Source organism: Periophthalmus magnuspinnatus, chromosome 5, assembly GCF_009829125.3.
Source record: "Periophthalmus magnuspinnatus isolate fPerMag1 chromosome 5, fPerMag1.2.pri, whole genome shotgun sequence".
NCBI classification, from domain to species: domain Eukaryota; kingdom Metazoa; phylum Chordata; class Actinopteri; order Gobiiformes; family Gobiidae; genus Periophthalmus; species Periophthalmus magnuspinnatus.
Window position 1 is genome coordinate 7,736,644 of NC_047130.1, and position 25,496 is coordinate 7,762,139.

At 38.4% G+C, this 25,496-nt stretch overlaps 3 protein-coding genes across 3 annotated transcripts; all 3 read right to left on the reverse strand.

The window, feature by feature from the left end:
* Positions 1-1,972: 1,972 nt before the first annotated feature.
* LOC117371437 (acidic mammalian chitinase-like) lies at positions 1,973-4,629 on the reverse strand. Its single transcript, XM_033967123.2, has 12 exons — positions 4,608-4,629; positions 4,375-4,421; positions 4,271-4,297; positions 3,997-4,201; positions 3,866-3,922; positions 3,620-3,785; positions 3,418-3,542; positions 3,223-3,346; positions 2,952-3,134; positions 2,761-2,877; positions 2,405-2,537; positions 1,973-2,325 (listed from the first exon to the last, which is right to left on the reverse strand). Exons 2-12 carry the CDS (start codon positions 4,397-4,399, stop codon positions 2,060-2,062), a joined length of 1,428 nt encoding a protein of 475 aa, XP_033823014.1. The 5' UTR covers positions 4,400-4,421; positions 4,608-4,629; the 3' UTR covers positions 1,973-2,059.
* A 3,076-nt stretch (positions 4,630-7,705) lies between these two features.
* chia.1 (chitinase, acidic.1) lies at positions 7,706-12,284 on the reverse strand. The gene is made up of 12 exons (XM_033967127.2): positions 12,254-12,284; positions 12,048-12,100; positions 11,525-11,554; positions 11,224-11,428; positions 9,738-9,794; positions 9,499-9,664; positions 9,125-9,249; positions 8,916-9,039; positions 8,666-8,848; positions 8,459-8,575; positions 8,241-8,367; positions 7,706-8,040 (listed from the first exon to the last, which is right to left on the reverse strand). Exons 2-12 carry the CDS (start codon positions 12,064-12,066, stop codon positions 7,832-7,834), a joined length of 1,362 nt encoding a protein of 453 aa, XP_033823018.1. The 5' UTR covers positions 12,067-12,100; positions 12,254-12,284; the 3' UTR covers positions 7,706-7,831.
* Positions 12,285-12,990: 706 nt separating this feature from the next.
* cntn2 (contactin 2) lies at positions 12,991-24,484 on the reverse strand. The gene is made up of 22 exons (XM_033967194.2): positions 24,430-24,484; positions 24,219-24,360; positions 23,976-24,151; positions 23,791-23,886; positions 23,490-23,702; positions 23,267-23,369; positions 22,996-23,177; positions 22,742-22,878; positions 22,349-22,478; positions 22,020-22,170; positions 21,795-21,922; positions 21,467-21,642; positions 21,263-21,383; positions 20,656-20,814; positions 20,436-20,585; positions 20,195-20,265; positions 19,607-19,844; positions 18,845-18,960; positions 18,304-18,490; positions 17,082-17,194; positions 15,885-16,053; positions 12,991-14,871 (listed from the first exon to the last, which is right to left on the reverse strand). The coding sequence occupies exons 1-22, from the start codon at positions 24,482-24,484 to the stop codon at positions 14,762-14,764; spliced, it is 3,123 nt and encodes a 1,040-aa protein (XP_033823085.2). The 3' UTR covers positions 12,991-14,761.
* Between the last annotated feature and the right edge of the window lie 1,012 nt (positions 24,485-25,496).

A 25,496-nucleotide genomic window follows, 5' to 3' on the forward strand; every position in this document is an offset into this window, starting at 1 on the left:
GGAGATCTATTGGGCATCGGTTGCCCTGGATTCTAAACAATCAGTATCATGCCATGAAAAAACCCTTATCGGTCCATCTCTAATAAAAAGTTTAAGTACTTGTCCTTTCAAAATGTATGCATGTCTTTCAGGAGTTTTAAATGCTCAAAATGAAAAGATAAGAATCATTGGAAATAAATGAACAAATATCTGTAGTGTGCCCCATGCACTCCTCCACATTGTTGCTTTTATTACAGATAAGACGTGTCGTGTCTGGCATCTTTTTCAATAGTACCAATTTCATTGTGAATGATTCAGTAGATTAGATATCATAACCACAACAGACACAAACAGCTTATGCAATGAGACAGACCTAAGTGATACTGACATGTGAACATTGGCCACATTCAGCCACTATCAAGATGTCCTACCACCTGATTTGTTGTCATCGTTTACAAGACTCCAACACAATCAAAACATAAAAGCTGTTATATTATTTTATCTTAACACCTTACAAACCAAAGGTGAAAGAAATGTCAAGATTTCAAATTGTGATGTAACATTTATTAAAGGACACAGGCATATTTATTCGTTTAAATCCTGACCCACGTTAAGCAACAGCATCCATCAGTTATAGTGTTAGTTGTATAAAAAAATAGACTCAAATAAAAAATGTGTTTTTTTGTTGTTGTTTTTTTCGCCCAATCATTCATTGTCTTCCTTTAATCTGGGACATGGATGAGCAGTCTAAGCAGACACACTTCCTCCAGCTCCTTTTTGGAATCCACCCCCAAAATGTCTGCAGTGTTGCTTTAATATAAGAAATAATTGAATAGAATTGAACATAGAAAATGTAAGGTTTCTCTCTGTGCCTTGTTGTAGAAAAATACTAGATCTCTTGATTAATAATAATACATATGCCAAGCCTGATGAGTTTTGAAATACAAAAAAGGTTTATTCTTTGTTACAGCAGATATGGACAAGACAGGTCTCAGGCCTGCTCTGGCCCCAGACCGGAAGCCTCTTGGCGTCTCAAGCAAGTCTCTCTTTCTTAGAGTATCTCTCATCCTCAGTTCCCCCGAGTATCTCAGCCCAGAGTATTTATACCAGAATGACAAAGCTACATACATTTCAAAGTGATTTTGTTTCACGCCCATGAGATAATCAACATTTATGTCTGAGTCTTTACACATGTAAATGTCTGATCTGGGTCTCTAGATTTACACAAAGACATATGATAAGAATATTTTCTTCACAACATTTCCATCACACTTTCTCCCTTCTGATTATTCATGAATCATACTTTATAAACAATCATTGTCACAAACAGAACATGCAGAGAAACATTAATGGTGTAGATCCAAAACACATTTTGAAGTCAATTCCATTATTATTGACTGAGATAGAGGCAAATTCAACAGTTCTAGTTCACTTTTTTAGGAGCATTTGTTGTGTTCAGTTCAGTTTTTTTTCATATCCAATATAATTTGTAGTCACAAATCACCTGACCACTCATTGCTGTACTCTCTGGCCAGTTTCAGCTTGGCCAGCTCGTCTCTGGAGTTGTCCTTCTACCCATGTGTCAGTCTTCAGGTCTGTAGTTGGGGACCCGAGGAACAGGTCAAATTCTTTTGAGAATAAGTGAATGGCTGAACTTCCCTGATGTTTTGCTCCAGTGACAGTGAAAAAGAAGAATGGATTTAATGATGCAGGTCTGGTTCTGATGTTCAGTTACAGGTCTTGCAGTTAATGGAAAACAGTCTTTAAATGATAACACCTGTTTTCTCATAATTCAATCTGGTAAAACTAAAACTATTTTGTAATATTCCCCCTTTGACACATTTATATTACCTAATCAGTAGGATCTTTTATGTGATCCCATTTTAGATTATGATGGCCTGTCTAGTATCTAAAATCAAATATCAGCTCCAGTCATGTCAGCATTTCAGTTCCAGTTGAATATATATATTAAAAAAATGCATAGAACACTACAGTTTGCATACAACTTTATTGTCTTGTAGTACTTGTATCTTTTATCCCACACCATTACAGTTGACATACAAAGATTCCTTCAGTCAGATCAGGGCCATGTGCAGCATTTGCAGCTGTCTTCAAACACTGTCCCTCCGCCACATTTCTTCAGAAAGGTTTTTCCCCCTGTGCACTCATAGAATAGGGTTTTGTCTGTGGGGTGGGCGTATATACCATCAGGCTTGTCCTTGCAGAAGCCGGTCCCGGGCACAGGGATGGTGGTTGTCGTATCAATTGGTCTAGCGGTGGTGGTGGCTGGCTTGTTTGTGGTTGAATCTGGTCTGCTGGTAGTGGTTTCAGGTTGTGGGGGCACCCCTGTAACATGCATAGAGGTTTTGGAATACATGTAATTGTAAGAATTTATTTTAAACATTTATTTTAAAGGTTAACTAACCACCGTTGACAAGTTTGCGAAGGTGGAACATCAGTGGATGCTTTCCTTGTCCACAGAACTCTCCGTTAAAGTCGTCTAAATCTAAGGCCCAAACGAATACACCTCCAAATCCGTTGTTCTTCATATACTGGACCTATGGATCCATTGAAAAGATGTATTTCTACCTTTAATACAACTTACTGAATGTGTTTTTATTGCTGCAGTTAGTTATTGCCACAACATTTGGAATAATGATTTAATAATGTGGGTCAGGTAGTAGATGTTAGATTGACTATAATTTTAGACTGTAATACTTTCATTAAAATTGGAGAGAATTTTCAGGTTTTCTGATACATGCATGGTGAGATTCCACATACCTTAGTCTCATAGCTCTCTTTGGTGTCAAATCCCACCCATTCATTGTTTTTGCTGGCATAGGGAACTTTCTGGTCATCGATCCACTGGATTGTGGTTCCCTTTAAGAATGTGCAGATCTGGGAGAAAAAGAATATACAAAATAATACATCATTATTAGTCTGTCATTAACATTTTGTGGCTGCAGTCTTACCTCATAGTAGGACCAGAATCCTGCTTCACGAGTGTATGGTCCAGCGGATGCAGCTCCGCTCGCTGGAGCTCCTACACCAGTGTTGGAAGAGGACAGACGGAAAGTGCGGCCATAAGAGGCAAAGCCCATCATCAGTTTATCTACTGGTGTCCCCTGGTCTCTCCAGTATTTCATAGCAAAATCCTAACAATACATAATGGCTCAGGACATATTCCAAACAGTATTAATGTACTCAATGCTCTTAAAACTATATAAAGTATTCATTACTTACTGTATTGAAGTAAATGAGATCTCCACTGTCATGTGAGCCACGGTACAGTGGACTGTTGTGTCCGGTGAATCGCTCCCAAGCTCCATGAAAGTCATAGGTCATCACATTAATGAAGTTCAAGTATCTGAAATGACATGGCAGTTAGGCTTGAATTTGCACTGGATATACAATATTTTGCAATAAACATTTCAGTACTTTGCAATCTCAGCGATCTCATATCCGCCATCGATGGTTCCCTTTCCAGCAGACACTGCAGCAGTTAGCATGAGCTGAGGCCTGCCTGATGTCTTAGCCTCCTCTGCATAGGCTTGCACAAGTTCCTGCAGAAAATCAATAAATTAATTGTAAAAATGTGATAAGCAGCATATAAGTCTATACTCCATGGAGGAACACAGACCTTGCACAGCAGAGTGAACCTCTGTTTGTCAATTGGGGGACTTCCACGTGCTCCTGGGTACTCCCAATCCAGGTCCAGACCATCAAAGCCATGGGTCCTCAGGAATTTGATGGAAGACTGAATGAAAGTCTGACGATTGGCTGGAGTGGACACCATGATGGAGAACCTTATGAAAAATATTATACATTGTCACAACATTGCATTGTAATGATTATAATATTTCAGTCAGTCAACCTATTTACTCACTGTGTTGATCCAAAGTTCCATCCTCCAACAGCCAGTAAAGTTTTTAGACCCGGGTTCCTTCAGAGAAGTTAAAAGTAAGATTGTGCTAGTTTTTCATTAGTTTCAGTAGAAATAGAAAGAAATGCTTATACTTGCTCTTGAGGCCATTAAAGGTTTTATAGAGGGTCTCATCGTTCCATTCATATGTCACCAGCTCATTTTTGGGGTTTATGATGGAGAAAGCATAAATGAGGTGGGTGCAGAGGAAGGGGTCAACATTTTGGGGCATGTATTTCCCAGTGCCTGGTCTGTACTGAGACCAGTTGGTGAAGTAGCAAGCCATCCGGGATGCAGATGCTGTAAAAAAAAAACAATAAGTGTATTGAGTGTTACAATGTAAAAATAAAAAAAAATCATTACACTTACCGAGCTGAGACAAGACCAGGCAGAGGCCTTTTTCAAATAAACATTAGAAAGTGATTAGTCATTTGTGTAACATATTTTGATGACTTTTTGATGATGCATTTTACCTGCTAGGACTATGAACTTTGTCATTTTGATTTTGTTTCCTTGCGGCCTATTGAGACAATAAGCAGAAATAAGCAACATTTACAACAATTATGTCACAATTTGTGTAAATTACTATTTGACTATTGCTGCAGCTGAGCCGTTATACAAAATGCGTATTGCTATGGCTAGATTTCAAAATTTCTGTAATTTTGCCCGTAACTAGCCTCAGGGCCAGTCCTCAGAACAGGCTTACCTTGGGACTTTACACGGAGCCACTGTCTTTACGTTTTCTGGCTTCTTAAATACATTTCACACTTGCGGGGCTAGGGTGGAGTCCACTCATAAAACAATAAGTAAAAGGGCTTGTCTTTGCAGAATTCTTTGAAAAATACTTATCAATTGTTAATATTTTAACCAGTGTCAATTGTTAATATTTTAACCAGAGAAGATAGTCAGAATGGCCTGGATTTTGGGCCAGCAAATAACAATGGAGTTATGTAACAACAGTGTGTCCCTGTGTTAATAATTAGTTCATTATTAAAGTAACCACATCAACAAAATAGATGTATTAGTTACATTTAACATAAGATGCCAATATTGATTTCTTATAATCAAATGTCATTTTATGTCAACAACACTGAACAGGTAAACTGAAGGTCATACAACGTCATTGGCCCAAGAACTTGCTCTGCTCTGCCAGATGTTGTTGAGAGAGCGAGAGAGACAGACAGAGCTTATCTTATTTCCACTCATATACCACATTTAATTTGTGATTGTGTATAGAGCAGTTGCTATGGTTGCAAGATTAGATGATATTGGGAATCAGTTTTTAAGATAAGTGAAACACAATAGCATTCACATGTCTAGTATCAAAATTGAAAGTTCAGACATTTGGCAGCAAAGACAACAAAGACAAACAAAAACTGGTGGTTTGTTGGCATTTAACTGAATAAAACATTCAACAACCTTTATAAAATGAACAAAATTGCCATATTAATACACTTGGACTCTTACTACAGAACTCTTAAAATAAGAACAACTTTCTATATAACGTAGCCCTGAGTGGCCCTGTTAAGAAAATGCTGTTTAACATATGTATATATTTTTTTATTATCTGAGCAGGCATTTAAGTTGCACTATGTATCTTTTATACTGTATGTTATTGCTTTGTCTAGATTAGAATGTTCCACAGTATGACATGGGTGTATGTTTTTAATACAGTTTTTGACCAATAAAATAAGTATAATTGAGTAATAACTGTAAGCTATAACACAGCTATAACAGACAAGCAGAACGTATACACCTTTAATGCTGAAACGTGGAGGTTGTAATATTTTTGATATAGTTGATACTACTTGACTGTACTTGACATATAGTTGTACCACACAATTCACACGTCCTGAGTGCATTCCTGTTCTGAATGAGCCTGTACTTTGCCCGTGCCAAATCAGGTTTTTAATATTGTTCCATAAATGCGATAAAGTTAAACATGAATGATTAATCTAGTCATGCCTGATTAGATGTAAGCAACAATCTTTGATGTCCTTATGAATGTTTAAATATTATTTTTATCTGTACTGATTTCACTGACCAAGCTCTGTGCAATGATGATATTACCTCTTGGATTTTATCTGTGGCTCATGACAGAGCAGAAATTAAGACAAATTAATATTCACACAAAACAGTAACTAACAGAAATAAACTATAAACAATATATCAATATCAATTACTGACAATCAAAGATAACCTGTAGATAACAGCGTATTCAACTGAACACAAGGAATAAACTATTTCTACAAGTACTGTACTTTTAGTATTAGTTAATGTCCAAGAATCGACCAGCACTGTAGATAGCCTCTTTATACTTTTTATTATATGTATATTTTTAATACATTTTCATCTTTACTTTTAACTAGGATACTGGTATCTGCAATTTACTGATATAAGTTGGCCCAGAAAGTCTTGTTATGTTTGAACTTTCATCCATCCATTTTTTTCTGCTTATCCGGAGCCAGGTTGCAGGGGCTGTAGTCTAAGCAGGGACTCTTAGACTTCCCTTACCCCAGACATGTCCTCCAGCCTCTCTGGTGGGACCTTAAGTCATTCCCAAGACAGCGTATAGACATAGTCTCTCCAGGGTTTCCTGGATCTTCCTTGGGGCCTCCTCCCGGTGGGATGTGCCCAGAACACCTCCCTGGGGAGGCATCCAGGATGCCCGAACCAACTCAGCTGGCTCCTCTTGACATGGAGGAGCAGCAGCTCTACTTCAAGGTCCTCCTGTGTGACTGAGCTCCTCACACTCCAAACCCACTTCAACCGCTTGTACCCACGATCTTGTTCTTCCAGTCATTACCCAAAGCTTATGACCATAGGTGAGGGTAGAAACATAGACTGACCGTTAAATCGAGAGCTTTGCCTTTCAGCTCAGCTCCTTCTTTACCACAACAGTCCAATCCAGCAACCCAATCACTGCAGACGCTGCACTGATCCAACTGTCGATCTCACGCTCCATCCTTCCCTCACTCGTGAACAAGACCCCGAGATACTTGAACTCCTCCACCTGAAACAAGGACTTTCATTTGTTCAAATTTGTTCTGTAGTTACTTGAGAGATAAATAACACATTTGGATCTTATGTTATGTTTGTTTTGAATAAATAAATAATATTTTCAGTCTCTGCAATAGTATGAGTTGATATTGAGTATCCAGCTGAAAAAGCTGGATTGGTGCATTCCTACATTTAACCCACTATTCTTTTGGTTCTGGTGCTAACCTGTCAGATAATGTGAGTAATGTGCCTTGCACAGGGACACAATAAAAACCTGCACTGGGGAGTTGGTGATGAAACACTCGCACACACTTGCACACATAAACTTTCAAATAATAGTTTAATGATGTATAAATAAAACTAAAGGTTAAAAATATTATATAATTTGAACTACTTACATACTTCTCCTTTTACAAATTACATCAAAATATTAACATATTGAAATCTACATCTAGAACGTATCACAGTATGTAATCAATCATGCCTTTATAATGGAAGATGGAACCTACTAATACTGCTTAAGATACATTGCTCCTGTGTATTACTTATTACAGTGCTATTACGGATGCTGATATAAAGTGATATTTTTATAGGGATATTACATTAAATTGGACCATGACGTGACCCAGCGACAATCTCTTATTCTATTTATAAATGTTGTCTCTTTTTCCTTAAAGGAAATTTCCATGAATGTCCCCAAGCATGATGCTGTGTGTAAAAAAAAAAGAACAAATACCAATTTTTTCATGTTGCCCACGTCTAAGTACAATATAAAAGTGTTGTGGAATAAAACAGACACAAGTATTGGTTTGACAGGTTTATTACAGTGTGAGCAGAATCATACCAGTTTGATCTGAACATGCATTTTTGTTAATAGTTGTATAAACCATATTATTCCTTTTTTTTGTTTCTTTCTTTATTCTTTATCGTTCAGGGCCAGTTGCAGCATTTGCAGGAGTCCCAGTAGATCAGACCAGGCTGGCAGCGGTGCAGGTAGGTGTTTCCCTGGAAACACTGGAAGTACGTGGTTTTATCTGCCGCATTCTCATACAGGCCATCAGGGCGGCCCCGGCAGAAGTCTGCCACAGGGTCCCGGGTGGTTGTGGGTGCTGGGGTGGTGGTAGGCTTGGGCCCAAATCCTAAGGAAGTAACAGAAAGTTTACACACATCTGAAAGTAATATTTACCTGGGCACTGGGAGAAAGTGGCAGGGTTTAGAGAATATTCACAGTAACTCAGTGAGGACGTGCAAACTCCCAATTCCTTTTTATGTGCAAGAATGCTTACAAGATTTTTAAGAATTCTCAGGTGATGACTCCAAAATCATGACATTTATTTACCCATAGACATCCTGAGATGGTTGACCAGTGGATAAGCCCCTGTGCCGCAGAACGAGCCACTAAAATCATCCATATCCAACGTATACACATGAGCTCCACCTAGGTTGTGTGTAGTCATATACTGGACCTACATGACAAGATCAAGATCAGAGCTTAAACATTTACATTTTTAATGTCTGTTTGTTTAGGAAAGAATAGAGAGACCAGTGAGTTTGTACCTTAGAGGAGAAGCTGCGTTTATCATCATAGCCAACCCAGGCACTGCCATAGGTGGCATAGGGGACCTCTTGCTCACTAATCCACCCTACAGTAGCACTGGGAATGAAGTTACACACCTAACACATGGGAGAGACATTATGCCAACACATTATCTATTATGTTCAAACCTTTTACTTAGTGTGTCCTCTCATTTAGGGCAGACATACCTCATAGTAGGACCAGAAGCCAGCAGTGCGAGTATAGGCGCCAGCGTCTGCGGGGCCATTGGCTGGAGCTCCCAGACCTGTAGCACCAGAGCTGAGGCGGAAGGTGCGGCCATATGTGGGGAAACCAAGTATCAGCTTCTCAGACGGTGCTCCCCGGAGCAGCCAGTGGGACACAGAGTCATTCTGCAGCACATTTATTATGTCATAAACAGTAGGTCCAAATCACCCAGGTCAGTGGTCTCTTACTTACAATGTTATGGTAAATCATAGATCCAGGATCCACTCTACTGCGATACAGAGGACTGTTGTGTCCAGTGACAGGCTCCCAGCTTCCATGAAAGTCATAGGTCTTAAGGTTGAGGAAGTCCAAATGACTGTGGTGGATACAGAGTATGTTTTTTTTCTGCATAGCACATTTAGACAGATCATATTCTCTTGCATGGATGAACACACACTTACACTGCTATCTTGCTGACTTCATAGGCTGCATCAATGGTTGTGCGGAAACCTGCCAAATCAGCTGAGAGTATCAGACGAGACTTTCTGTTATCCTTGGCTTCCTCATCAAAAGCTTGGGACATTTCCTGGTTTAACAGAGGAATCAATCTTTGTCAAACATCAACATTAATCATAAATATCCACCTTTGTATGTTTTCCATTACCCAGTCTTCCTCAAATCTGTATTGTTTAATTATGTCAAAAATGTATACCTATCTTGAAATGTGTATGATGCATCCGTAACAATTCATACTACGGTATTTTCGAGTTTATATTTCAGGAATCTGGAGAATTTGAAAATATCATGCTCATTCTTTGACTACTGGTAGACTGACCGATAGCAGCAAAGTGAAGCGTTCCCGGTCTGCCACTGGACTTCCGTTGTGGCCGGGGTAGTCCCATGCTACGTTCAATCCATCGAAATTATGAGTGCGCAGGTAGCTGAGCACTGATCGGATGAATGCGGCGCGGTTCTCTGCTTTGGAGACCACTGAGACATATCTGGCACAAAGAGAACAAAGATGTATGAGATGCCTGATGTATCAGTACATTAAAAATATAAAATAATACTCACGGGCTGATTCCATTTACTGTGCCCCCTACGGTTAGCAAAGTCCTCAGGGCAGGGTTTCTGAATCAGAGACATTACCATCAGATATTCAATAATAGGTATTACCACCTTTATACACTGTCAGATTTTTTTTTTGATTTTTTTTTTCGCTGGCAGGTTTATACAGCTATGTTATGTAGTAGAATAGTACTAGTGTGCTAATACTAGTACAGTTTGACTAGTAAATTAAGTCAAGTATAGGCTTGTTTTATTTATAACTGAACTTACACTACAATATGCAATGCATACTGTATGTTGAAATACCACAATGTTATAAAATATAAATCATATTCCATTCTCATGTCATCTTGTCAGCTTTATATCATAACTTAACCAACACTAAGAAAATATATATTAATATTAATTAAATTACAGTTAGCTTCAAAAGTTTTTTTGTATTTACATTTGAATGGTGGGTATTTCTTTGTAGTTTAATACTTTTCAAAGTCTACTCCGTGCCTTGTATTTACAATAACAACACATCTGTGCCCTTAGGTTTGTATGACCACACTGCACAAAAAGGACATATATATAGGTGGACCATAGGTTAGGAGGTGTCAGGGGTCTTTTCAGCCGCTGCATGACTGAACAGTGAGCTCACAAAATCAACTTCTTTATTACTGTGCTACAGTTAACAGAACAACAAAAAAGTGACATCAGGTGGCTCTCTGATATCAGAGAAGTGTAATAGAAAACTTTAACAAACACTAGTGCGTATGTCCAAATGTCTTTAAGGAAAAGAAAGAAAGAAAAACTGTATGTATCAGATAACAAACTATTACCAGTTGTTATTTGTTTATTTGGAAAAGTACATTTTCCTGATTGTGCAAATGAGATAAACACCACTGAAGGCTTAATTCTATAGGTTGTCCCACATTTGCACTTATGCACCACTGTATAGAAATAATTGAGGCAAGGTGAGTGCAGTGTCTTGCTAAAGGACACAATGACAGTGTCCTTGGACAAAACACCCCGCTGGAACCACATTTGAGCTGGAATCAAACCAACAACTTTTTAAATTTGAGGTAAATTCTGAGTCACTGCCACTTTTATTTATTGGAACTTTTATTGTGGATGGTCCGCCACCAGTTTGTTATCTCCATGGAGATGTTACTGCTTTGGCTAGAAGATTTCACAGCATGACATTAAACTCATCTATCTCTATGGAGACAAGCAGATGACCAGAGTTACAGGTCAGATCTGTGGAAAGGCGAATCCGCTCATAGTAGAATTTTTGAGCAATAAAAACACCTTTAATTGAATAGATGCAAGATTTTTACATTTAATACTAGAGTGTGGAACATTTTGGGGAAAGCAATAACAGCTCCACAGAAACAAGCAGGTAGCAAACCCCACCATAAAAATGTTTAACTTTATTAAAACCTTTTACAGTTGTATATTGATTAAAAGCATTAACTGAACTATTTTTTCCTGATGTCATCTCACTTACGTGTTCTTGAGGACGTTGAGGCGTACAAACTGCTGCTCATCGTTCCACTCAATTGGTGTAATTTGGTTGAAACTGTTGATGGTGACCAGATCGTAGATGACATGTGTGCACAGGAAAGGGTCAATGTTGTCTGCGGTGAACCTTCCCATGTCTGGCCGGTACTGGGCCCAGTTGGTCATGTGACACAGCAGGTTATTAGATGTAACTGAGACAAATACAACACAAAGTTATCTCAAAATAGTTATCTCAAAGTTATGTCCAAACCTGAAACATTTCAAAACTGAAACATTTCAAAACGTACCTATCTGCAAGGTGAGCAGCACGCCCAAAACTGAGAACATAAAAACCAAATGTGAGGCAGACAAAAAATTATCCACATAGACTTGAAGTACCAACACTATCATTTATATTTGGAGATATTTGTAATCTTATTTCTTTTTTTTTTTTTCTTCCTTGAAAGTGCATGCCACACTTTAATTATGTTTAATAGAATTGGCCGAGCATACTGATATCAACCATTTGTATTAAAGGTGCATTATGTAACTTTTCTAGTGGAGGATATGCCACCTGCTTGTTTCCATACACAAGGTATTTTAAGCAATAATATCACCTGTAACTGAATAAATGCAAGCTAGGTAAGTGCAATGCCATAATGTGGAACATTACAGGCAAAGCAAAAACATCTCCATGGACACTAGCAGCTGGCCGACTCTCCACCAGAAGACTTTCATAGTGCACCTTTAAGAACGCATTATAATCTCACATTTTGCTTTGACTATATTTCTGATGCTGGCTCTTTCTGACTAGTTTTGTAGTAGTTTTACCTGTCAGGAGCTTTGCCATTGTTGTTGGTGATCCAAACAGACTTCAGAATGATCTGTGAAGTTACAGAAACAATGATTTATATAAACAAGGCAGAGAGCAACTTTAGTGAATTGTACAGTTTCTATATGTGCACAAATGTTTAGTAATCTCTCACTAAAAGGACATTGCACAATGAGCATTCAAGTGAACCTGCTTTGTAACTTACCAACAAGAGTCCAGATTTGCAGCGGTAGCGACACATTTATATTAATGACTAATAGCAGGTGAAAGTACAGCTGATAAGACTGAGGAGGGGGGCGTCTGTCTAGAAAGACTAATAAACCCATTTCCACCAGTAGTATTGATCAATCATGCTACAGATAATGATGTAATATACCTAGATAATACGTCACTTCTTTGTAAAATGATTTTAAGGTCTCAATGGGAAAAGCTGTCCATTGTTTGACTGATCAGCAACCTAAAACAAAACAATAGGCAACATTTTTAGTCCAAAGCTAAAGTAGTTATGTCCAAGCTCAAGATTTTGGGGATGAGTTGACATGTGCTGCAGCTGACCTCTGCTCTGGACAGGCTGATTTAACAGCATTGAAGGGTGGGTCAAATGCAGAGGACAAAAATACCACAATAGTATACCTTACAGTATGTTATATTAGTATCTTATGTGTGACTACACCTGTGAGTTGTACAATGGTTGGTATTTCAATCCCCACTTCTATTCTTTCTTTCTTTCTATGTGTCCTTGGGCAATGCATTTCTGTCACAGTGCCGCAGTTTTATGACTGGATTGTTTAATCAGCAGATTAGCCATTTTTCACCTCTAGCAACTTAAGTTTCGCAATCTCCGTTCATAACTACCACTGTATAGTATTGTACTGTTTGTACTGTACTGTATTTGTAGACTGAAAGTAAATGGTTATAAATTAAAGTAGGCTACAACATTTTCCAAAAGCATTCCATGTTTTATTTGAAATCATTTTTACAGTACATTCATTCCAGACTTACATTTCACCCATTACCTGGACCAAAGGCAGTGTGTTCCTAGAGTTCAGATGATTGATGAGCATAGCATTCAACTGTGAGTAACAATCAGGAATGGCTCATGTGAAGACTGCGGTTACTGTCCTCAAAAATACACTTTAGAGGCTCACTTTTGAAGCTGCAATGTCACAATGAAGTAAACATGTAATATCTCATCAATACTGCAATGGGGAGAAAAGTACTATTATCAAATGTATCTAGAAAATGAAAATAGTGCATAGCAAAAAATAAGATATTCAAAACCACAGCTATAAACTAAACTAATGGTGACTGTGAAGAATTGTTCTTCATAGTCAAGCTCTATTATTACATCCAGAAAAGACAAATACTTTGAAAAGATTTCATGAACAGACAAGTGTTCTGGCAGCTTGGTGGCAGCGCCAGGTTCATAGACAATGGTGTGTCTTAGATAACAAAACATATTCTGTTGTTCTTTGGCTATTGATGTTTTGTAATAATCAGTTTGGAATATTTGAACCAAGTTTTGTTTCATTAAGCTTATCACGTGAGTTTCCATTTGAGGGAATCTGGTTTTTGACTCAACTTAAGGCTTGGACACACACTGCACATTGTTGCTGCAACTTGTGCTTTCTTCTCAGTCACATCAAAACACAATATATTCCAAACTAAAATTTAAAAAAAAAACATATTACATTCATCAGTGGCATTTTGATAGATTTTGGACAGTAAAAGAATACACTTAAATAAATAAAATATCTAAATACATTTTTAAATAAATAAATAAGATTGTGCATGTATGAGGCTGTATTATCTCAGTGTTCCCTTCTGCATTTGAGGAACCTAAAATTGTTGAGATATTTTATTTGTAATTTAGAAACTTAAGTGCAAGAGTGAAACTACTGGACCAACAGCAATCCAAATATTTGAAATATGCAAAAGGTAAAATCACAAATGAACATTTGCATTACTGACTTCACCACGCTCTACATTACATCAAAAAACAGAATTTTAACTACCCATCTGTATTAAATATGATTGGCCTATAGAATGTTGTGATTTCATCTGAAACTCAGCACTTACACTTTCAATGAAACACAGGCGACATGTAAATTGAAAGTGATTGGATTAAAGGTGAAATCAGTTTCAAATATTTTAATATAATAATATTAATGTTTCTGACAAAAACAACAGCATTGCAACCACGTTTCAAATTGGCAGGTAGAATTTATCTAAATGACATTTGATCAATTTAAGTTTTGTGAACAGGAAAGCTATTTAAACTCAAAATTCAGAAATTGAACATGATCGTTTACAACACTGGGTTCACAACTTCACTTAATGTGTCCTCTAATAAACCATAAGCCCTGGGTCAAGTGGTCAGCAGCTCAGGGAAGCCCAGACACAAGAAAAAATTAAGACCAGCTGGCAAGATAATGAGTGTGAATACTGTTTAATTGACCTCACTGATGTGCTGAAGTTGGAGTGGCATCTCTGAAGGTAAAGGCTGGGGAAGTGTAGCTAAGTGTGACATTGAAACACTGAATGAGAAAAGTATTTTTCTAACCACTAAAAATACTAGGGCAGTGCTATAAAACAACCTTTAAGAGTTGTGTTAATGTTTGAATCATTTTTGTTGGTTTTGCATTATCCTCCATCCTGATATTAAAATAAACAGTATTATATTGTTTACTGGTGGCTGATAACTTGAATGCAGTCACAGGCCCAAACATATGATAATGGTGAGCAGAGCCAGACCTCCGAACATCTGAATGCACTGGACTATCAGTGTGGACTGTGCCCCACTCTGCACCATCATTCCTGTTCCTAAAAAGAAGGAAATACATCCAAATTAAAAGAGTTCAGACACACATATAATATAAGCCAGGTGGTATACACACATATTACAAAGTGTTGCCACGTTGCTGCTTTTAGGCTTCTCATAACCAACTAGGCAATTAAAGATACCTCTTGTTTAGTCACCTGTATTAAATATGATTGACCTATAGAATGTTGTGATTTCATCTGAAACCCAGCACTTACACTTTCAATGAAATATAGGCAAATGTAAATTGAAAGTGATTGGATTATTCTTGTTTTACTATCTACATGTAATCATATTATTTAAAAGTCAAATGTTGTTTTGTTTGTTGTAGATACAGTTGTCCCTCTTCCTTATTAATATATTGTTCTATATCTATTAGATAACAGAGCTCATAAATGCTGGACTTAGGAATGGATTTCCTCTTTGAAGTTTTCACAGATTGCAAAATATATAATGTCCATCCAGATTTAGTGTTTCTAATACTCAGAATAATTTACTATTGACTTTTTTCAATTTGCTGATTGCACATGTCTCAAAGAAGATTTTACTGATTTAGGGAAAACAGTATCATCTCCATGGAGACAGGCAGGTGAAGGAAAAGTTGCACAGTGCTCCTTTAAGCTTATTATGTAAAATCATCTGTCATGGGGGGTTACAGTTCACTCAGACACTCATCTTTCTTGAGCACCAATATGCAAGCACAACAGGGCAAAATTGTTTATGTTCATTTGTATTAAAACCACACAAGTGTCTAAAACAATTTAAAATATGAAATACTGCATATGCTGTAAAATAAGTGTTTCTTGAGCTGGTTAATATTATTGGTTGCACATTTAAAAAATCCTCTTGGGAGATGGTATATTGAGATTTATTTATTTTTTTCAAACACATTTCTTTCTACTATTCCAAATGTCATTATACTATGAATACAATTTGCTTTACGCTATTTGTTTTTTTAAATAATGTTTGTTTAAGTCTTTTGATCGACTTTTTGTCTTGAATGTTGTAACCTCACCTGATTCCTGAGACACAATAATCTCATGAGCCGGGCCATCACCTCCATCTCCCCATGAGCGGATCTCCAGCACCACATAGCCATAATCTTTAACCAGAGGCAGGCTGGCCGAAGTCTTGGTTTTATCCAGGACCTTCAGAGTGGTTTGGCCATCATGCTTTAGCAAAACCTGCAGAGATCACAAATGGACTGTAATGTGTGTTTACTTAATTGTCTTCATTGTCTGATCTAGTTATAAAATTGCCCTAAGTTTTGAAATGAAATCTGAGTAATGATTTTATGAATTTATGACTTATCAGTATCAGAGTGATCATGCCATCCACTACATTTCCACTGTAAAGAATGATAAGAGCAGTTCTGTTAAATGCATCTGTCTGACAATGTGTGGGCCTATGTTAACTTGCTAATGTGTTTTTTCGTATCTAAAAAAATGACTAATTAACTAATAAACCATTTTATAATTAACTATTGTTTATATTCTCATTGCTCAGTCTACGCTCTACACTGATCATTTATTTACAAATGAGGAAACACATTTGGCCATTACGTTTGTGTGTTTGTGGTGAGAACAGGTTGTGGGATTGTAATCAAAACTACATTTTTAGCACTAATCACTCCAATTTAATTACTTTTTAAATACAGTATTTGAGCAGAAATAGTTTTAGAAGTTCAAGTTCATATGATAGGTTAGACTACCCATTTCAGGAAAAAAAGCTGACATAATTATATTTCAGATTTTGCAAAAAAAAACAAAAAAACTTTTTTCTACTTTTTAAAATTGGCTGTAATCTATAATGTCACTTCCTGGTTAGACAGCAGCAGATATGACATACATGGAGGTATTTCCATAACAACCGTACAGCATACAAGGACAAAGACCTGTCTAACACAATACACAATATTTGTGATCACGGTAAGATAATAAAAAAATAATGGCAACACTTTTATTTTTTATAAACTTAAAAAGGACAGAAAAACGCCTTCCTTGTACATGTACTTTGGATGGAATTTTCGGTTATGATCACATAAGGAGAGTTATTTTTCGTTTTAGACCTCGCTGTTACTTCCTGTATTTTAGTACTTTTCATATAAACTTTTTTCACAAACTGCCACTTGACTGACTACACAATAGGAAAAATTGTACTATATGTGAAAACTTGTCATAAGTTAATCCTTATTAAAGCAGTCTGAACTTACTTTGTATCCTAACACAGCAGATTCGTTGTGCATCGCAATGACTGGATCCCACGTCAGTAGCAACGATGAGCTTTGAGTCTTCCACGAAACATTTCCAGGAGGGCGGTTAGGTGCTGAGGAGACATTAGTTTCACAGTTAATTGTGTCTTACTCAGATTCGTAGTTTCTAATCTTTTTATTTAAAAGTGCACTATGTAACTTTTCTGTCTGAGGATCTGACACCTGCTTGTCTCCATTGTGATCTTGCCTGCAATGTTCCACAATATGTCATTAAGATATACCTCTTCAGTGACAGCAGGTGACATTACCAGATCTGTGGAGAGGTGACCCTGCTCACAGTTAGAATGCATGTTTTGGCTGAACAATTTGGAAAAATATCTAATTGCGACAGGCGATTATGATTCGATTTGTAATTTATGTTTTGATAGCAGGATTCAAGTTCACATTTTAACATCCAGGTTTAACATTTGAGAGAAGATTTAAATATGAACTGATAAATTCCAAGAATCCCATGCATTTCTAAACATGTTTATAGAGGTTGAAACTATAGATTTAGCTTTTTTTAACAATGTTATAATTTGTTTTTTGCAAAAGAAAATATGTTAGCTAAATAATTGCCGCAACCCTATTTTGCAAGGTGCTTTGAAGCAATAAAACGCCTGTAACAAATGCCTCCTCATGTTATGTATATAACACAAGGAGGCAGCACACAACTCATCAGAAAAATTGCACTGTAAATGGCTCTGTAAGGTAGAGTGCTGTGGATGCCAAATTGTGCATTAGTGTCTGGAGGCAAAGGAGTGAACAGGGCAAATATCAGGTTTAATCCTGTTGGAGCTTTCACTTACAGCCTGCTGGCCCAGGAAGAGTTAGCTGAATATCAGTTTTCTTACAGTGAGGAGCTAGTGGGCTCTGCCGCTGATAAGAGTCATCCCTGTTAGCCTCCAGCATGGGAGGAGACCATACAGTACAGACACTCAACACTAGTCTAGACCTGAACTAAAACCTTAACTTAAGTTCACTGTGCAACCTGAACATATATGATAATAATAATAATATTAGTAGTAGTAATGATGATGCATTCATATTTTCCCATAATAAAACTAAAAATACAACAGGCATGATGACCACACATGAAGGTGCAGTGCTTGAATGGACAGCTGTTGAAGGCCCTTATGAGACTTATTATTCAAACATGATGTGTTTGGTGTGAGAGACATACGTGGTTTCCTGGTGGTGACCGTGGTTCGAGGAGATAGGGGGCCTGTGCCTGCATTGTTGTATGCCAGGACAGCTACATGGTAGCGAGTGCTGGGTCTAAGGCCTGGCACTCGGGCAAATGACTCTGGTCCTGCAATGCGCACTCTGTCTGCTGCTGCTTCACGCTCATGCTGCCTCCAGTATCGGATCTGATCACAGAGCAGAGAAACATGGAGGATTACTATCAGTATGTTAGGCCTGATTTTGACTACAGGGAAAAATGCAAACAAATTTAAGGGGAGACACTGCAGGTAAATAGAAACATCTTCTGCTGTTTACTAAATGTTAAAAAAATCCAGTCATTCATATTTGGAGCATACATACATGAAAAATAATAGATCAGGTTTCAGTAGATCGGGTTTTTTTTTTGCATATACAGATTGGATCGTTTTTTGAAAGCTTATGTTGAGACAGCAAACTCACCAAAGAACACAGAGTTGTGCCTGTAGTGTTGCACCTTATAGAAACATTATATTATGTAATTCAAAATGATCAAATGTCACCTCATATCCCCGGAGGATTCCATTGGCACTGAGCTGCTGCACTGGATCCCATGAAACCAGGATCTCAAAGGCTGTCAGTGCTGTGGCATTTATGCTTTGAGGACCTACAGTCGGAGCTGTCAAAAACACAGAAGAGGTGGTAGTGACTGCTCTCTAATGGTAACTTAGGAAACTGCTGACAAATATGACACTGATACAGTATTCTGTATGGTCTCAGCTTTATCATAAACAATATTATCAAAAGCATGAAATCTGAAAAACAAAGCAAGGACAAATGTTGTTCTTTAAACTTGTATTTCATTGTTGTTGTTTTTTTATCAATGTAATGGTGTCATTCCATGATGTATTATTTATATATTGGATTATTTGTCAAACATTTTAATGGCTTCACTTGATTGCTTCTTAAAAGTGCGCTGTGTAACTTTACTGGTAGACGATCCACCACCAGTTTGTATCTACTGGAGATGTTATTGCTCTACTACAGTATGACAATAAACTGATGTATGTTTTATGTATGGAGATGGAGAATCGGCAACCTGAGTAACCGTAAGAATGCACCTTTTCAAGGTATTACTTCAATTAAAAAGACTCGTAATGAAATAGATTCTAGATACAGTGGATGATTAATGCTTTACTGTGAAACATTACAGGCAAAGCAATAACATCTCCATGGAGACAAGCAGCTGGCACACCAGAAAATTCATCTTTAATAAAAAAAAACTAAATTTAAATAAATAGCAATACACCAACAGCCCCACTTACCCTCCTCTGCAGAGTACACCACAGCAATCTGACTAAAAGGGCCCTCCCCACGCCGATTGTAGGCCTTGATCTTTACATCAAAAGGACTATAGGGCTCCTGGCCACTGTTGACATAGACGTACCGGGACGACTCCACATCAGGAACACGCACCAACTCCCATGATGGGGACGGTTCTTTTTTCTTAATAGCCAAGATATACCCAAACCCATCACCATTTTGATATTCTCTGGCCATGCACTGTAAAGAAAAGTCAAGAGGCAGGTCACTCAGATGACTAGGCAGTTTTAGCATTTATTCACAGTCTAGATTATAAGATATTTTCATGTTATCAGGGAATAGCAACTTCCTAATATTTCTTCTGGATGTGTTGACCACTTTAGGCCACTGCTACCTTTAAAAGCAGTGCAGCTCTGCCATCTCATTGAAACAGATTCCATTAAGATTAAGTATAGATACTGGAGGGTCTCCACTGGTATTTTGGAACAAGGCACATTTTCCCTGTCCTAACATTGTATACAGCAACTGAATATGAATATAACAAAATTATACCCCCTTATTGTATTAGGAAGTACAATGTATTAACTCACCGTCCAGGTAATTATCAGCTCACCACGATCTCCACCTCCTCCTCCGAGACCACTCGGTGCTACAGTAGGGGCTGATGGTCCATGCATGCATGTATGAGAGATTAGAATTTAAAACTGTGTATTTACAACATTATTATATACAGCATTATCTAACTAGTGAATGACAAAAACATTATGTCCAGAATGACAAAGGTGCATGACAGAGATACATTTAATAAAGATTATGTTAGACTGCACTGACCTGCTTGCAAGGTGCGGATGGTTTTGGAGGGCATACTGGGCTCTCCACTGCCCAGAATGTTGCTGGCAATGACCTGGAATTGATAGTCCATCCATGGTATTAATCCAATGACCTGTGCAAACTCTGCATTCCCCTCAATGTTTGTTGGTTCTGAAAAGATACAAGTAAAACTATTTAAGTGAGTCAAAATGGCTGAGATGAGCACATATAGATCGCAAACCTGTTCTCATCTTTTTCCACTCAGAGGTCAGTGAGGAACGGCCCATAATCACATATTTGCCAATGGGGCTGTGGTTGTCATACCCTCTGCTCCATCTCAGCTCAACAGATGTTTCTGCCACATTTCGAATGAGCAGCCCCCCAGGTGGTCCAGGCGGGCCTGTGTTGGACACAGAAATAATCTTATAATAACTATACTAATATACTAACTGACTGACTTACTAACAATTCACAAATTTGGTGGCACTGGTTTGCATGAATAATTAGAAGGCCCCAGATTTAACAACAAAACCAGACAAGGACTTTCAATGCGGAGTCTATGCCAGTAGTAATCATATTTTACTACAGCAGGAGGCACTAGCACTAAAGGCTTATCAATGAAGGAGTGATAGGTCAACACAAAAAAGTAAATTGGATGTTGCGTTTTTTGAATGTGAAAGAACAAATTGGACTTGTTCAGAAGTCAGTATGATGAGAAATTACAATGTATGTACATGGACCATATAAAAAACTAACTAAAACTAAAAACAAAAACACTAAACTAGCAAAATATGGGACACGTAATCTTTCAAAATAGTATATAGAGATAATAATATAAAACATATTACCTCGCACCACTAGTTTAGCTGATGACGATGCGCTGTCCACCACTGTCTGCGCAGTGCAGGTATACACACCCGCCTGATTAAGCTGCGTGTTAACTATCACTAAATCACCAATGTTCTCTTTCTGTGGGAATATTAGCTCATTTGGTATTACAACAGTTGAAAGTGCTAACAACATTTCACAACATAATTAAGCGGCATACTCACCTCCTCCATGCGGAAGTATGGCCCAGAGGGATGTTCCAGATCCAAGGGGACACCGTTGAGAGCCCACGTAAAGGTCAGGTCCATTGTGGGGTCGTGGGAAGCATGGCACTGCATGGTAACATTCTCACCTTGGTTTATGTCAGCATTGGACGGAGCCAGGGTGATCTTAGTGGCATCTACAGATTGAAGAAAGAGAAAAGTGGCCTTCATTCTCTGTGCATTTTCTGTAGTTGGCTTCTTTTTTTTTTTTCAGTTCACACCGTAAACCATTTTTTTAGAAGAAACAACTAAATCTCAATATGAACTGAAATTTGAGCAGGGGTTCTACCTCTTACAGAGAGGTGACCAGTGCTGTTGGCTTTGCCCAGGTAGTTTTCAGCAAAACATGTGTATTTCCCTTCATCAGCTCTGCTGATATTATAAATCCGCAAAACACCATCTGGCGTTACTGTGACTCTGAAGAGAGAGGGAAAAAAATACACAGATGTGCATTATAGCAGTTGAATAGGACCAGCAGTGCACAACACTCGCATAGTCTCCTTGGTTGCTGTACCTGGTACTGTTGATGAGGAGCTCAGTCCCTCGGCTCCAGAACAGGCTGGGCTTGGGTGCAGCACGAGGCCGACACTCGATCATCACCTCGCCCCCTCTGGCTGCTGGGATCAGCTTTTTCACAGGATTTGACCTGAAGTCTGGAACCTGAACTGGAGATTAAAGATGCAGAAAGATTTTTGTTGAAGTGAAGGATTTGTTGTGTCTCATTTTTCCTAAGATCCTATGTACTACTGTATTAATTGTGTCTTTCATATTGAGTTATGTAAATACAAAAAGACCACAAATAACATTGATGCTGTGCCCCTTGAGGTGCAAACTCAGACTTACCTTGGACTCTGAGCTCAGCGGTGGAGTAGATTGTGCCGTGCTTGTTCTCAGCAACACACTGGTACATTCCAGAGTCTTCCAGAGCCAGGTTACTGATTTTTAGTTGAGGCCCATTTACTTCCACTCGATCCTGTGTCATCACATCAGTTAAAATAACATTTTGTAATTTTCTTTTTTAAAGGATGATGTGGACCCCAACAATCTCACAACAACAGATATGCTGTGATTACAAAAGAAAGCCATAGGTAATCTTTCACCATCTTTAATTCACACTTTGACTAGCACCAGTATTTTTGAATGTGCTACACCACTGATGACAGATAAGGACTGCATTTTCTGTAGTCGTCTGGCCATTCAGCAAAAGTTATATAACACTTTTCCACACTGTGTTACCTGTGTTGCAAGAGGCTGTCCATTACGAAGCCAGTGAACAGTGGGACGTGGTTTACCCGTAGCAACACAACTCCAGTGTAGCTCTGAACTGATCTCCACCTCCGAGTCACTCATCACCTGCATCCACTGAGGCTGAGCTGCAAAGAACTTTTATTTACTCAACAAAGAAAACATTACACAAAGGACATGTGACAAATCTGACCAATTGCTTAATAAATGCGAAATGCAGATTAAACTGTGATTGTGTATATCACCTTGCACATTGATCCGTCCCTGATATTTGTCACTGCCCTCAGAGTTGTAGGCCTCACATTCGTAGAGTCCCTCATCATCAAACAACAGATCTGGGAGAACGAGTGAGGGTCCATCCTTGCTTGAGCTTGTTTTAGATGGCAAGAGGCTATCCACCTTTCTCCATCTGATCTTTGGCACTGGACTAAGAAAAAACATATCGCATACACTGGATCAACCCAAAAGCAGGTATTACGCATAAATACAGTTTTAATGTTCAAACAAACAACTTACTTTCCATAAGCAAAACACTCCAATTGTGCTGTGTGTCCAGCCAAAGCGTAAGTATCAGCTGGAAAACGCACTATGATACTTGGAGCTGACTTTCGTGCATTGGCTAGAGAGAGAAAAAATAAATAAAATCAAACAATTAACAATATAATGCACACTACATTTATATTAAAAACGGTAAAATATAAGTTATTATGTGTGTCTGTGTCATATAGCATAATTTTACCATCTGCCACCACAGTGAGTGGGTTGGCCTTGCTGAATGTGCTTTTAGTGCTGGCGTCCATGTTAACAGTGGTGAAACAAAAGAAGTTGCCAGTATCATTAGTTTCTGCCTTGGCCACATACAAGTTCCCTGTGACCTGGGACACAAACCAGCGAGGATCATCCTTCTTGATAAAATTTGGAAAATCATTGATGAACCAGCGATAGGATAGAGCTACAGAAGAAAAAAAGTATACAGGTAGCATTGTGAGAAATCAAATTATTATTGTACTGTAATAAATATAACCCAAGTGATTTTCTACCTGGGTAATGTGGAGGAGGCTGGCAGGGCATAAACAGCCCCAGTCCTTCATATGCAGTCTGTGGGTTTCTGCTGTCCGGGGAGAAGTCATGAAGGTCTGTTTCAACCACATTTATATAAAATACAGATTAATTACATATTTTGTCAAGAGGGGAAGTAGAGTGTAAATTGTTTTTTGTAACTTACAGCCAAATTTGAGGTTGGCAGCCTGACTGATGATAGTGCCGCATCGGTTGATGGCGAGACACTGGTATGAGCCCGTGTCCTGGCCTGGCTCAGGACTACTGATCACTAGACTTCCAGCCACCAGAGTGTAACGAGTATCCAAACCCAAAGGTACCTCTGTGCCATTCACCAGCCATCTACACAAACCAAACGGTATATAAGACAGTTTGACCAGTTTTTGTAACAAAGCTGTATGTACCAGACCTATAGGATGCTGCAGGGCTGGCCCGTGCTCTGCAGCTCAGGGTCACTTTCCCCTCTGAAAGCCCCTCTGGGTAAATGACACTGCTAGGCTGTTCCTCAAACACAGGTCCACTGTCGTGTCCCAACACACACACGTCCCCTCCTGAAAGAATCAGATAAAACTGAGTACATTATGAGCCAAAGAGCTGCATTTAAACCAAACCTCACTTACCGTGTACTCCTCTTGTGAAAGTGAGTAAACTCAGGACCAACACAAAGTGATGCATTTCAGAAAGACCCAAGGACTCCATCAGAACAACAAACGCTTCAGCAGGACTTCAAAGGATGGTGATCTCACCTTTCAAAAATGAGACGAAACTCTTATTTGCTTGAATATTGTAATTTTTGTTGGTTTCTAACTCTCAATAGTAGGTTTCCTGGTTTGCCTATGTCCTCATTAAAATAATGAAAACAAAGAACTTGTTCTAAATTAGGCCTATATTTAAGATTATGAAATGATGATGGCATGACATTGACATAAGGTCTCAAGACAAAGCAGGCTTGGTCATTGTCAAAAATCTGAATCAGTGCAGCCAATAATCATAACACAGGCCAATTATAGCCCAAAAGAGTTGGCATTAGCCTATAATTACAGCCATTAAGCAAGAATCAAAGATGATTTTGCCTGATGCGCAACATTGCGTCAAACAAACATTATCTGGGTCTTTCTATGTTTTTAAAAATGCCCTTGATTCTCCTTGAGTTTATAAGATGCATTTTAATTCAGTGAGTGCAGCTCGTGTGTGATGATGAAGGATGCTGATGCTGTTTACCCAAACGATGCGTTGCCTCTTTTCTCTCAGCGATGGCGTCTGGTCAGACTGTCCTGCGAGGGTTTTAGTTCCGAGTGGTGCCGCTTTAATGTCAAGCGGGTAATGTTTTCCAACTCATCAGGTTAAGATTCAGCCCTTCGCTCATGGACAAACCTTTCTACGCGCTTCTGTCCTGCACCTTTTTTTCGGCTCATCCAAACCAGAGACATAAAGAGCGCTTCAATCATCTCATCTACTTCCGGCGGGGTTTTCAGTGCGCAGCAACACCGCATCGACGTAAAACTCTTCTCACTTAAACAAACAAAGCTCTAGATTTAGCCTATTTAGTCGGGTCACAATCATCACGTGTAAAATAGGACTAGGCAATAAGACTAAATTTGTGGGTCAAAATTGTGTAGACTACCTTTTTATTGATTTAACCTAGACCTATATCCTATATTCCACTGGAAGAACAGCTTACGGGGTG